Below are 14,091 nucleotides of genomic sequence, written 5' to 3' on the forward strand. Positions count from 1 at the left end.
TTAAAAGCCATGGAGCCATTAAAATATGACTCCATCAATTAGAAAGTAATTGTGGTATGTCTTTCTAGTGCTGAGGGATTAACTCAATTTAATCTCAGTGTGGTTAACAAAGGCAGTTAGCTACTTGCTTTAAATATGAGTTAAATCTGTAAAACATAATGCCTTCATGGAGAACAGGAATTGGCCCCAAGGCAGATGCCCCAAAAATGTTGACTTCATTGAGTTCAGTGGGAACCTTGAACTGAACAGCAACACGATCAAGCTCCTCCGGGCTGTTCCTGTAGGTGGTCCACGCTTGAAATTCACATACAAGTTTCGTATCTTTTTAAAGATCATGGAAGAGATTATTAAAATGTATCCAGCTTCAGACCTCTCTGTGTTGATGCCAACACTTGCTTTAGGGCAACTTCATAAAGCAGAGATGAGAAGAAACTGAAACATAAGAGTTGAGTATTTGTCAGTATTTGCTGTCACCAGTAATTATTATTAAAAAATCCAACTTTGCCTACTAGATTTTAGACAAAAGCCAGCAATGGAGCTGGAGCTGCTGGAGAAACTCTTGCTCCACAGCTGGCACTTACCATCCTGTTAGCTGGTAACCAGCACACTCTCCATCCTAATTCACTGCAGTGCAAAGAAAAATTAGTTGGCTTAATTCGTCTGCAGAATACTTAATTATTATAAACTGATGGTGTCATGGAGGCCTTCAGGGATTTTACGATTCAATTTGGAAGTATTTGAACAATTACAGGGAAAGGAAGGACCTATCATACAGTGCTTAGTTCAGACTGTCCTTCAGTTTGGGTGACACTTTAGTCCTGCTAGGGTCTGACACTGAATGCTATCATTGAACAGACTCTACCAAAAAGACTTGTCTTTCTGGAGAAAAAAAGCCCTAAGCTTTAAGGCAAATAAAACATATTTTTAATATGGTTTTAAGGTAAAGCGTATTGGTACATTGTAAAAGGATTTGTGATTTCTCTCAGCAGATCCTCCTTTAGTTGATAGGAAGGAGCCTGTAGCCGTGATTGCATGTCTCGCTGTAGAGGGTTAGAAAAAAAGAGGAACAGAAGGGTTAAAGCTGATGGTGAGAAAAGGCAGGAGGGATGTTATGGTCTCCCTGGGGCATTGGGGGGAGGGGAGAGGAAGTGAGATCTGCTGTGGCTGGGAGTTTTCTTTTCCTTTTGTTGGTAGCAAGCCTGCTGTCTGTTAAAGGTCCACTGAAGATACTGCTTGTCTTTTTATTTTCCAGTCTAGCATATCCCCAAGATCTGCAAAAACGGAAAAAATTCATGTTATTAGCCCTGTGCGTATCTTGCATGGCAGCCCATGAGCCGTGTGGCCCCAGTCCTGGCCCCACAGTTTGGTGGCTGGCGTCTCCCCGCCACTGCCATCCACCCTACACGCAGCCTTTCTGGTAGGGTGAGGGCTGCTCCCTCCTTAACAGCTTGGCACAGGGCACTCACAGGCTGACCATGAAGGGTTTCCTGTGCACCTCTTTCCTTCAGGGGATTACACTTTTGACCTGGGGCTTTCCCACCTGGGCTGGGACTTCCCACCCAAGATGCAGCAAGGCTGAAGGGTGACAGGAGTGGCAGCCACCACGTGGTGAGCAGCCAGTGCAAATTCCTGCTAGGGCTTTTCCCTTTTGGGATTGAAAGCCCCTTGCCTGTCAGCCCTGGCAACAGCATCCCTTAGTGCCTCTCTCTCTCTGTCTCTTCTTTACCCCCTTAGACAGCCCCTTTGACAACCCTGACTCTTTCCCCATGCCCATGCATCTCTGGCCATCATCTAGTCATCCCTTCTGCCACCACCTCCATCTTGCCAGTTGTGCTTCCCTTAAGCCATCCTCCTGGCCATCCCCTTCATGGCCCATACCTCCAGGCAGTCTTGCTCCTGCCACCTTCCTCCCTCTCCCAGACCTCTGCCCCTACTTCACCTTTTCAGCCCTTTCTCAAAGGCTACTGGGAAACAAGAAATGCTATCAGGGCTGTATTTGTCTCCTTCACTCTATGCTGTTGGGTGTAATATGCATTTACGGGCCACTGGCAAGGAAGGTCTAGCTAGAGCAGGAAGGTCCACAAAGATGCTAGCCTGATGCTGTGGAAACTGGGGATCTTGCTTTTAGGTAGATGGCTTGCACCTGTCTGTGTTGTCCTCCTGTTGCTGAACAGAAGGATGCCTAGAACTATCACTCCTTTTCTTTCAGTTCTTTTCTAGCATGGTCAGTGGCAGAACCCTTAAGTTCAACGTAGTAGGTAATTCAAAATACTCTGATTATATATTTATATAGATGGGCATTCCTTATAACTGTCTTCATTTAATGAAGGATTTAACAAAAACAGTTCTTTCTCTTTTTCCCCCATTCTGCCTAGTTAAGCTTCTCTGAGAAAAGGCAAAAGCAAATCTGTTAGGTGGATGCTTTATTAGAGAAAGTGGGATCTGATGGAATTGTGTAAAATCACAATTTATTTATTCAGCTGTGAACGAAAGACCTGTGATGTTGTCCTTACCCTTCTGCACTTTAGAATGATAATCTGAACTAAGACATTGTCTCTCCTATAAAGCCCTGAAATGCAGTTGCACAAAATAATGCAACTGAAGTAAAACTAAAAACCTAGAAGGTGAAAAATTGTGCTAAGAAACTACCAAAAAGTTCTTGCTGATATACGTACTGATGACAAAGTCTGAGTGGTCATTCAATACAATCTGTCCCTAAAAAGAATTAACTGAATGTGTATGAACTTTTCTGCAATGTGCATTGAATTTGATCCTCTGTTTTCATTCCTTCTAGGGCTGTCAGAATGACTGCAAGGCTGGAGGATGTCCAGGAGAAACAGCAAAGCATGTAACTGAATCTTTCAAGGTACGTTTGTTAAAAAATGAGTGTCTGAAGCATTTCAGTAGATGGTGCCAGACAGCATACATAGCATGGCAGTGATTGTTGTGCAGGCGTTCATAGCTACCGACACGCTTGAACATCACAATTCTGTAAACAATTATGTAAGTTTTATTTGCTGAAAATATGTTGAATGTAGAAATTAAGAAGGTTACAAGAAAAACTTTAATATAATTCCACGTACTACCTAAAAGGTTAGGAGTCATTAAGCAAAAATTAAAATGGTATAGGTGATTTTGTTTTTAACTCTTACCTGCTTCAAAAGCAATAGAAATAAAGATTGATTCCCCCCATTAAGTTTTTTTTCCAAATAAAGTCTGTGTAATGGTCTATTATTTGTTAAACTTTGGCAATATGAATGGTATTCAAAAGTAGTTTTTTTCCGTCTGGTATCAAAGTTGCAGAGCTAAGGATCTCAGAAGGACTCCAAAGCACACCACAGCTCTGGCACATTATCAGCACTCAACAAACAAACAGGGCTGTGATAATAAGCAATGCTGAGCAGCTGCCAGGAACTAACATGAAAATGAATCCCTCTTTTTCTTTTTTCTTTTTTTTTTTTTTTCTTATGCTTAGAACTGGGCTCAGTTAAGATATCAAGATATCACTTTTTCCCTCTGCCTCCTTACTGAAAGCAGTGCTAGTAACTAAGAGCTCATTTTAAACACTGTATGGACTCAGATGTCAACTTTTAATTTTCTATTGGAAGCGTAAAGCCCATCAGCATGTGCTTCCTTGAATTCCCTTTTTTTTCTGCCTCTTTTAGACTTCTTTTGCCTTTATTCCTTATGTCACACATCCGTAATTCTTTCTCGCCCTCTCTTTTCCTGCTTTACAGTCTTTAAAAAGTCTCATCTATATTTTGCAGGTGTTTAAAAATAGTACCCAGAAAAAAGTGACCTCACTAGTGCTTTTTCAGCAGTTCCCTTCCTGTTATTGGTGACTATTGTCAGCAGTACATGAGATGACATTACAATGATACACTTTGTAACCGTCATGTTCTTCCTGATTTTTTGGGGCAGTGTCACTGCTGAGCAGTCTTCTGAATTATGCTTAAGTAGTTATTTCCCTTTTAGTTGCCGGGCTTTAACCAGATATGGAAAATAAACGCTGCAGAAAATGTGTTGGACTCCTTGATAAGATTTATTCTGGTGCTGGTCTCATTACAAACAGCAAAGAATTTTTGAGACTCCACGACTACATGTGGCAACATGCCATTTAATTTCTTTTTCCCTGTTCTCAGCCCTTCCCAGTTCTTCTCTTCCTCATTTCTTTGCATTGTGTCTCTCTGGCAATTCTGCACAAGGAAGATTGAGGATGATTTTTCATCCAGAAGGTCTGATTTGGTAAACGTTGACAAAACCAGGCATGCAATGAGTTTTGAAACCCCAAGAATTCACAATTATGGAGTGCAGAGTTGTTTTGTGTATTCACCTTTAATAAATAGACAAGATAGATCCCAGTAGATTTGTTCAGTGGAGTGTGATAATGCATTAAAAAAAAAAAAAAAAAATTGCTTTACAGAGAGGAGACTCTTGTGTAACCACGCTGTACTGTTTCTTTCTACTCTGACATAGTCCAGAAGGAAGATAGTCAGAGTGGCAACAAACTCTGACAGTGTTTGGGTTGTAGGTGAACTGGGCATAAACTAAAGCAAATTTAAACCAGATTTAATTATACCAGCAGTCGAGCAGGTGCCTTACCCAAGCTCCAAATACTGGGTGGCACAAAGTTGGATTTATTCCAGTTTTCTTTACATCGATACTTGTATGTCAGCCAGAATGGCAAATCATTGTAGTGGAGAGTCTATGTGAGGGGAAAAATATATTAGCAGGTGGGACAGATGGTCATAAAGGGAATAATACTAGGAAAAACAGCTGGCTCAGGCTGAAATCTAATTTGTAATTCTGTTCCTGCCTTATGGCTCTGTTCCTGAAGATTAGCCACAGTCACCAGAAAGGGGTACAGTTTTATAGAAAATATGGTACTGTGGAGGGTGTTTGTATGAAAGTTATGATGGGAGTACAGGTACTGATTGCAGTGCCATGCATTATAATAATTATTTACAGTCTCTTTAATGTAATTGTCAAATTAAAAACTTTGTAAATGAAGGAAACAATAACGCAAGACAATGACAAATAAAATAACCTGGATTCATTCTAGGGAACTTCACAAACACTTCTGTAGAAGACAGTTACAGTTACAATTTCAGAAACTATAGCTAGTATTTCAAAGGAATCAAGCTGACCCATGAGGCTGACTGTGCTGAAGAAAGCTGCAATTTTGTGCCAGTAACCTAAGTAATCCAAGATTGTGGGAATGCAGAAAACAGGGTATGGTTTTGTTTTATGCTTACATAAAACATATTGCTTAAAGTGGATGCTGCCCAACATTTGAATGCCAGATTAGCCTCTGAGGACATTTCTTTTTAGAATGCAATGCAATGCTTTTTAGGTGGGGTGAGCTTCTTTGAATTTTACTGCAATTTCTGCCTGACTTGGAAAGGTGGAGTCAGAGACTCCCCATACACTGGGAGGGAAGGAATGAACACTATCTACAGCTTCTAGCAAGCAGCGAGTCCCCCTGCTAGCTGCTCGCTGTTTTCGGTTCTCATGGGCTTCTCTTAACCCAATAGGTCAGAATTGGCACTTCGTTCATTTTAACTGCTACTGAACTACCTTAATTTGACTCCTGCAGTTAAAAATCTCATGCTGACAGGTCTGTGATTTGCAAGATACTTAATGCATCGCATTTAGAGCTGACATGTGACCAGTGATCTTGGAACTGATAAGAAACTTCGAAGGAAATAGTGATTATGCTAGAGTTTCCTGTATTGTAGAAAATGTCAAATCTCCAGGATTTATCTACCCAACTCCTTCCACTAGAGTGAAGTCTTCCTTCCTTCCCCAACTGGTGTATGCACATATTTATATATATATTTATTTATTTAAATAACTGGCTGTGGATTGTAGCCATAACCTAAGAAGTTATACTTGTAGTTTTTGCCTGTTGTTAGCACTGGATCTCTAGGAGGGGAGTATGCGACCAGTAATGGAAAGTGCAGTCATTCTCTGTACCACTGAATGTATTTTGGAATGTTGAATCAAGAAATGCACATGTCTGGTTTTGCCCTTAGACATTTTTTTTGCATTCAGTAATACCATGAAATAGCACGCAGTTATGTCTAAGGCACTTAATGTTTATGATTAAAAATCTGGTAATTTTTTTAATGCATTCATTCTGCTTATTGTACTGTCACAAGACAGAATTAATGTTTTTTGGATAATGTAGCGGTCTATTTCCATATGTAATTCCAATTTGGTTTCTTTTAATGTGTGTATTAGCTCTGACTTTGAATTCATAATACTTGGTCTTAGGAAACTAAAGGCATCTGTAATTGCCTTTTCTTTCCTTCATGTTATCAATCCATATCCAGAAAGATAAATCTAGTTTTTATGTAACTTTTTTTCACGGAATACATTTTCTCTTTGAGAGGCTGATACGTGGCAGACTTTAAGAAGGTATTACCTACTCCTGTTATGTTTCACTGTGTTTTAATGACCTGAAGCTATGTAGAATTATTTGGGCATCTTAATGGTGCAAAGTTCAGTTCTTTTGTTTTAATTTTTAAGGGCCTATTTAGTGTGTCGAAATGGTGCAGGCCTTCTAGGGCATACTGGCTAGTCTGCTACACCAAAGCAGAATAAAGTAGCTGTAGCTTACAAGTGGATCTGAATTGACTTGCTAATATGAAGACTTATGGTAGTGGAATGAAAAATGTTTAAGTGGAGCTCCTGTACCTGAATGGCTCCTTATGTTACTCTAAATACCTGTGAGTGTTCTCACACAGTCTTCTGCAGACTCAACCTTCCCAGGCTCTGAGCCAGTGGGACGTGAGCCGATGTCAGACTGGAAGCTGTATAGGCAGGTTTGTGCAGTGCTGCTCAAACTAATAATCCCCGGTGAGATCTTGGACTTGCTAGACTGAATACAGTGCTATGCTAATATGCTTGCATGGCTTCCAGTTTGGAGCTAGCTCATGTCTAGCTTTGTGAGACGCTGGATATAGTGAATTTTCTGTAACGATGTGTATTTTAGTATTTGTTTCTTGCATTGCTATAATGTTTTAGAGCCCAAGCTGTGATCTAGCTGACATTGTGATAGATATTGTACAAATTAGAACACAAAGATTATTTCCATGTTATAGGTATAGCCTACAAATAAACAACTAGAATCTCTGGCAGTTTTTCCACAGAATCTAAAGCTGTAGTGTATTTTACCTCTGGATGAAGTATGAAGAAACTGAAAATTTGTTTCCAGTGCAGGCATTTGTGATTCAAATTGAGAGACTGCCAGTGAAAGTTTTACAGATGTTGATCTTGTTCTTGGAGGTCTCTTCACACATATGTAGTTGTTCCTTGTAATAGGACCTTTAGTTGCATGTTTTAAAATGTGAAGCCTTTGCATGAAATGACTGTGAACTTGGTTGGCTCTATGCAAAACATACTGTGCTGATTCTGATTCTCTGCCTTGTTTCACGTTCTTGACAAATAATGCAATAACATTAAAGATAAAGAACAGGTCTTACCCTGGAAACATTAAAATTATAAATAAGGTAGTATTACAGGAGCAATCTATGCCATTAAGATGCAAGTTAAATGTTATTGCAGTATGCAGCGTTTCTTGTTATAGTGTAACAAGAATAGTTATACACTGTCTCTATATAGTGTATGTAGAGTTGGAAAATGCCCTTTTTTTCTGCGGAGAAAGATACGCCTATTTTCAAAACAGTCTTTCAAATGAAAATCTGATTAATTATTGCATTTTCTATGTTTATATTAATGAAACTACATTACTGTGATTCATTACCATGTTTATGCTAATGAAACTCAAGTGCATCTGTAATTTGTGCCAAATATAGCGGGATATTGGATTCCTTACCCTGGGAACTGGGAGAGGGACCAATTCATTTTGAAATATTAGACAGTTTTAAGGTTTATTTTAGAAAACTATTATATATGTGAAAAGGTTGATAACAGAGACAAAGAATAAACAATTCTCCAACCCCCCCTTTTTTTTTTAAAGAAGAAAATGGTTTCTTCCTTCCTCTGAAAAGTAAAGATTAAAACTGTATAAAATACCGAATAGTCTAATTTTTTGAAACTACTTTTTAAAATCTGAACTAACTGACTCTATCACATTGGCACAACATTAGAGTTACATGGTGAATGTTCCACTCCTTGAAGACTTTAGGAAGTACATAGCACTTCTCTTGTGTTTTCCTTTTATATCAGCAGTAGGTAAAGTTTCTGACATGCTCAAAGCATATGGATCAAGGGAACGCTGAAATGTTTTTGGAATGAGGACATATACGCATTGTAGTTACCACATTATGTACAAAGCTAACAAATATAAAGCAGTTTACATGGTTTATATATTTTCACATCTCTTCCTCTCCAGCTTGTTCTCAATTTGTCATTTTCTACTGACATCAATGAATTATTTACCTGGGCACTCAGTGAGTGTGACAGCTGTTGATTATTCTGTGGTTTTGGGGTGGGGGGTTTGTTAGGAGTTTGCCCTGTGTTTCTGTTTAAAATTCTATATTAGACCCCATTTTAAATCTTGATTGATCTGGACATTTCCTTTATGTTTATGTGAAGTTGAATGAGGAAAAACTTATTACAGAAATTTACCAATATTTGATGCTGTGATGAGCAGTAGCTCCCCAAAATGTGTATATAGGAAAGCTGCTTTTATATAAACTGCCTTGAAGCAGTAAAAGAAAGATGATCAATTGGATGTCTATTTGTATGTGTGTGTGTATGTATAATGTTACACAATAAGGCATCTCCAAATATTTTGTGTCTTAGAACCATAGGCTATCTAGTCCATCCTCCCGCTAAAAGTGGGATCAGGTCAGCTGTGGCTTTGTTGAATGCAGTGCTGCGCTAATCTATTTAAGAAAATGTTTTTTCCTCATGTCCAGTCTGAACCTCCTAAGCTACTACTGTATCAGTTACCATTTTGTAGGTCATCTCCATATTATTTCCATGGAAGTACATAGCTGTAGCCACTGTTAGATCAGGATCCCAAGCTAGAGACCAATTCTGTTGTTGCCATAACAGTATTTAGCATTTGTGGACTGGGTGTTACTTTAGAAAAGGTCATTCTGATTTTATCTTGATTTCAGCTGAATCTATTCACTCTAGCTTTTCATCAATGGCTACAATTATTTGCTTTTTGTCATGTGTTGCGTCAAAAAAGATTGGTGAGTAATAATATTACTAGACCTCAGTGCCTTCATATTACTGGATTATGCCTCCTACCGGGGTATGTATATGCTGCAGAATTACTTCAGGTGATTTACAATCAAATCCATTCCCTCATCTTCATCTGCGAGAGGAAAACCAGCTACAGCATAGAAAAGATTGAGTGGTTTCTGTGGTATTCTGCGTCCACACAGGCATTGCACAAACTCTTTTGAATGTTACTAATAATAGCTGGGCAAGACTGACTTATGTATCTGCTGCTTTCATTCCAATTACTAGGAAAGTATGGGTCTAGGTCACAGTAATGATCAACACACAGTGCACTTGCAGTTGAGTGTCCTGTTTTGATGAGAGAGAGAAGAAACAAAGCCCAATATGTGTTAATGAATGTTTTCTACGGTGGTTGTTGGCTGCTAAGAGAAAGAGGCTTTCCTGAAGGAGACCATTCAAGTTGCATGCACTGGTGGAGGGTACGCTAATGCAGCTTAGTATTGTTGATGGCTCCACTTGGCACATCCATGATTCTAAATCAAGCTTGTTATCACAGAGTAGCAGCAGTAGAGTCACTGCTTCAGGATCATAGTAGCCAAGAAATGCTGCTGAGCAACGATAGTGCTGTGAAAATAATTCACCCTAACTCTTCCATGGTATGTTAAGGGCTGATTGCCCAACAGTCTGCAATTAGGTTTCTCATGCCATCAGGAACGCATCTATAATTGTGGCATTTGAGATCTGTGGCAGCTCTATGCAGTTTTAGCTTGGTGGCACGTAGTTCAGTGTTTCTCTTCAGGTGGGTAATTCCTTCAAATAGTTGGCAGGCCTTTAGTAAATAGGTTTTCTAAGCTGTAGTAGAGAACCTAATTGTCCCATTATCTGAAACTGTAGGACTTGCAAGTAAAGCTAATTGTCATCAGCAAATAACAGGACCTTTTAGCCAAGATAAATAGAAGATGCTAGTAAAACAGCCAGGGGACAGTTTGGCTGAGTTGGTTTATAGCACAAAGAAAGTGATGCTTTATCTTCTTTTTAACTAGGAGCTTAAGATATAATTGATGTCTGTAAAAGCACAGAAATTGTACTAGACTTCTGGAAGTACCATTTGACTTGTATCTTTTTCTGGATTTATTTTTCCTAAGATGAAGAATTGCTTTTAAAATGCAGGGCTTTAGCACCATATAATGATTCCCAAGGTAAAGTATCCGACTCCCAAAACTTACAAAATCCATGGCGTCCATACCTATTTTCAAGAATTTTCAAATTTTTATGCCATTGTGATATCAAGTTCCCAGATTTGATATTAAATGGGGGTTTTTTTTGCTAAACACAAATGAATAGGAGCTACAATTTAGGAAGAGAATTTAGACTTCTTGTTTTTTCCTATAGGATTCTATTGGCCTTTCTGCTTGCTTTTGAGATTATTTTTCTATCCTAACTCTCATGAACTAACAGTCTAGAGAGCTGGAAGAGATTTATCTTAATCCCATACTAGTTCCCATTTCTAGGAAAGTACTGAATGAAATGAATTGGCAAAATGTGGCAGTTTCAGTGACAGATCAAACATTGAAATTTATAGCAATTTGTAAATTTACCTTCTGTCTACCAGTATGAGAGGGAGATGGGAGAAGGAAAAAAGGCAGGTGTGGTTAACTGAATGTTTGTAATTATTCCTGTAACCTCTGTGTAAGAAACTGTGCCATGAAAGCATTTTATATTCCCAAAAGTTTTTGAAATTCCATATGAAATGATAAATTCTGAATGCCTTCATTCCATGAATCCACTTCCCTGCATGTCTGCAAGCTTATTAAAATCAGGGTAAGAAGATTTAATTGCAACTGCACTGGATTTGGACGTGTGAGATTATGATTCTATTTTTGGCTATTCCACATAACATGTTTGTGACTGACCAGGCTACTTAGGTGAAATAGTTCCAGCTTGAGTTTGTCTGAAATTTAGTTTACAATTCATTTCTTCCTTCAATATGGCTACCTTTTTAGAAAAACTTAGATGTAAATATCTCAATTTTTGTTTCACTTTTTTTGTGTGGAATAGAAATGACAGTGTTACCTGAATGAGGAGACAATAGCATCTTATATCTTTATGGACCAAATTTATAAGTTTTGTTTTCATACAGTATTATTTGACCATCTAAAACACTGTGCCGCTGTACAGAAATGTGGTATTGGTGAAATGTCACAGATTTCTCTATTCCAGTTTTGTGTCGCAGGCCAGTGTGAGCCCTCAGCTTGTGTTAGGCTCAAACCTTCTCCCAGGCAAACTCTTTCTAAAAATGGAACATTGTGTTTATGCTACAATAAAGAAATACAGTGGTTGTGAGGCAAGGAGTAGCACAGCATCAGGAATTGCATTAACCAGGTCAACAGATCTTTTGAGAAGAAGCAGCATATACTAATAGTGAACAATATTAATAGTGTAATTAATCAATGTGTTCCATTAGTGAAGAATGCTCCTAGTTTTGCATTTATGGAAATGTTTGAGTCTATGAGAGGACTTTCTGTGCAAGGAATTGGGCTATTACTAAATTGCAGTCTGTGATTTCCCTTTTCATTTTATATGGAATTGCTTTTTTCTAATCAAAAGCCCAGGTATATCTACACTGCAGACATGAAGTGCAGTTGCACGGCCAAAGAGGATTTTTATACAGCTAACCTGACAAGCAGTAACAGTGAGCTACAGCAATGTGTTTTTCAGTCCAGTGCAATGACTGCGTTAAAGCTTGCTTATGCTTCCTCCCTATTCACCCCTTCTGATCACCCCACTTGGTTAACTGGAACAGCTGTTAGCAAACAGAAATAGTTTATATGACCAAAATGTAATAATGTGTCCAGTTTCTGTTCCTGTGTTTAATAGTTTTATCAGCATCTTGATGGTTTATATTTTAAAGAGTTAGTCATATCTGAAATGTTTTATAAAATTCTTTGATAGATGAGATACTAGATGACTGTCTTCTGTAGACCTGAAAATACCATTTGCTGAAGTAGAGGAGATAGACCCCATTAAAATCAATAGATGGTTTCCTTAAGATTTCCTTAATAACAGGTAGAAGGTTTCCTTAGAATCTGTAGCAACCCCATTTTCATCTTTCTTAACTTTAAAAATACATATCTTCTGAAACACGTGTCAGTGGAGAACAGACTAATGAGTAAGGGACAAAAAAACCCCAAAAAACCAAAAAAAAAAAAACCCAAAAAAACCCCAAAACCAAACCCAAACCCATTACTAGTCCATTTAATTTTCCTGAAGCAGTAGAAATGGGTGAGATTTGGGTAATTTTGCCTCCCTTACAATCCAAATTCCTACAAAGATGGAGGAAGGGGTCTTGAATAACTTAAATGGGCTTTAGATCAAATCAATGGGAGTTGGGGCAGGGCAGCATTTCGGCAACATATGGGAAAACTCTTAAAACTTAGTGCCATTGAAATCAATGATATTATGCATTATCCATGTGCTTGAGTGTTTTGTAGGGCAAGATTGATTTCCTCAATGCTTTCTCTCCAGTCTAGCTGGACTGCAGCTTTCCAATATCTTTATTTCCTTTCTGGCATGTTTTAGGAGCTTCAGACTGCATTTTGAGCTGTGCTGCCCTAGGTGCCGTTTTCGTTCCCTAAGGCAAGAAGTTTATGTCAATCCCAACCACTTATCTCTTCTCTTGTTAGAGCAGGTTTACTTCCCTGCCTATTGCTCCAAATCAAACATTCCTGCGTCAGAGCTGCAGCATCCGTTAGGTCAGGGGAAAGGTTAAAGGAGTCAACAATATGTTGCACTCTTCTCCTTTTCTTCCCATTGCTTGCAGAGTGTAGCAGGAGCTCATTCTTTGGTTTGACAAATATTTGAGAAATATCTGTTATGAATAGTTTAGGTAGAAGCCTTGCAGAGGATGGACTAGCCAAAGTCCTTCCAGCCATATTTTCTGTAACTTCCATGATTGACTCACAACTGATTCAGAGCCTTGACTCCCTTGTGCTTTGCGTTTGTTCTGTGCGTTGTTACCCAGTGTACAGTCAGCCTGATGCAATGATTCCAGGGCTCAGTCCAATTACAGGTGCTAACATACTGTCAGACGAAGTCTCAGGGAAGCTTTATGTTGAAAGATTTCTGGGTATTTTCCCTGGGGTTGCAGAAGATATTTTGTTATATTTTGTTTCTCTTTATTTTTCTTGTAGTAGGAAGATTAGGGCTTTCGTCCTGCTCAAATCTTATTATATTTTGGCACACTTTCCATTCTCAACCCTCAGGCTCTGCTGTAAATTTAAAGTAGTAATGATGGTAAAGTGATTATAGGATAGCTTATATTAATATTACTTTTTATACTTACAAGCTAGTAATAGATTTCTAAGAATTTATTTAACTGTCTTATTCTGCTGTGAGTTGACAGAATTATTATTTATGCTATTTCTATTATAGACTTCATTATTGTGATCAGAGCCATACAGGGCTTAGCCCTATACAGAAAGCGGTGGTCTCTGCCCCAGAAAACCAGCAGTCTTTTCCAAAGAACGTGGGGATGGGAAAAGAAACAAATCCACAGACCTTGGTTTACCCAAGGCCTGTAGGACATAAATCTCTTTTTTAGTCAAGTAGGTGCTGCTGTTTTGTCAAGCTGAGATCACTGCTCAGGGCAGCAGGAAAACCTCTGTCACCTGCAGCTCGATGTCTGGAAAGCAATGGAGCTGAATGAGTTGAAGGAGAAAGGTGGTAGCTGGCTCATTGGCTGCAAAACTAAAAAAAAAAACTTGTTTATGAGAAGAGAGGCTTTCAGCTTCCAGAGGTGAACAAGACACTTTCTTCAGCCTCGTTAGTATCCTCAACCTAGTTGCCCACCACTGTTTCTCTTCAGCAGCTGAAAACTCCTCTCCTCAGCCTGTCATATAGGAGGAGCCTCAGGTTCAGAAGACATAGTGG

At 38.8% G+C, this 14,091-nt stretch overlaps 1 protein-coding gene across 2 annotated transcripts in view; it reads left to right on the top strand.

Moving 5' to 3' along the window:
- The window catches only part of BCAT1 (branched chain amino acid transaminase 1), a 58,276-nt gene that overhangs the window by 15,327 nt on the left and 28,858 nt on the right, over positions 1–14,091 (top strand). For both annotated transcript variants that reach the window (XM_074586144.1, XM_074586154.1), the window contains exon 2: positions 2,795–2,866. In XM_074586144.1, the coding sequence (XP_074442245.1) occupies positions 2,795–2,866 (72 nt within the window). The remainder of the gene's footprint in view (positions 1–2,794; positions 2,867–14,091) is intronic.

Source organism: Larus michahellis, chromosome 1 (assembly GCF_964199755.1).
Source record: "Larus michahellis chromosome 1, bLarMic1.1, whole genome shotgun sequence".
Lineage (NCBI taxonomy): Eukaryota > Metazoa > Chordata > Aves > Charadriiformes > Laridae > Larus > Larus michahellis.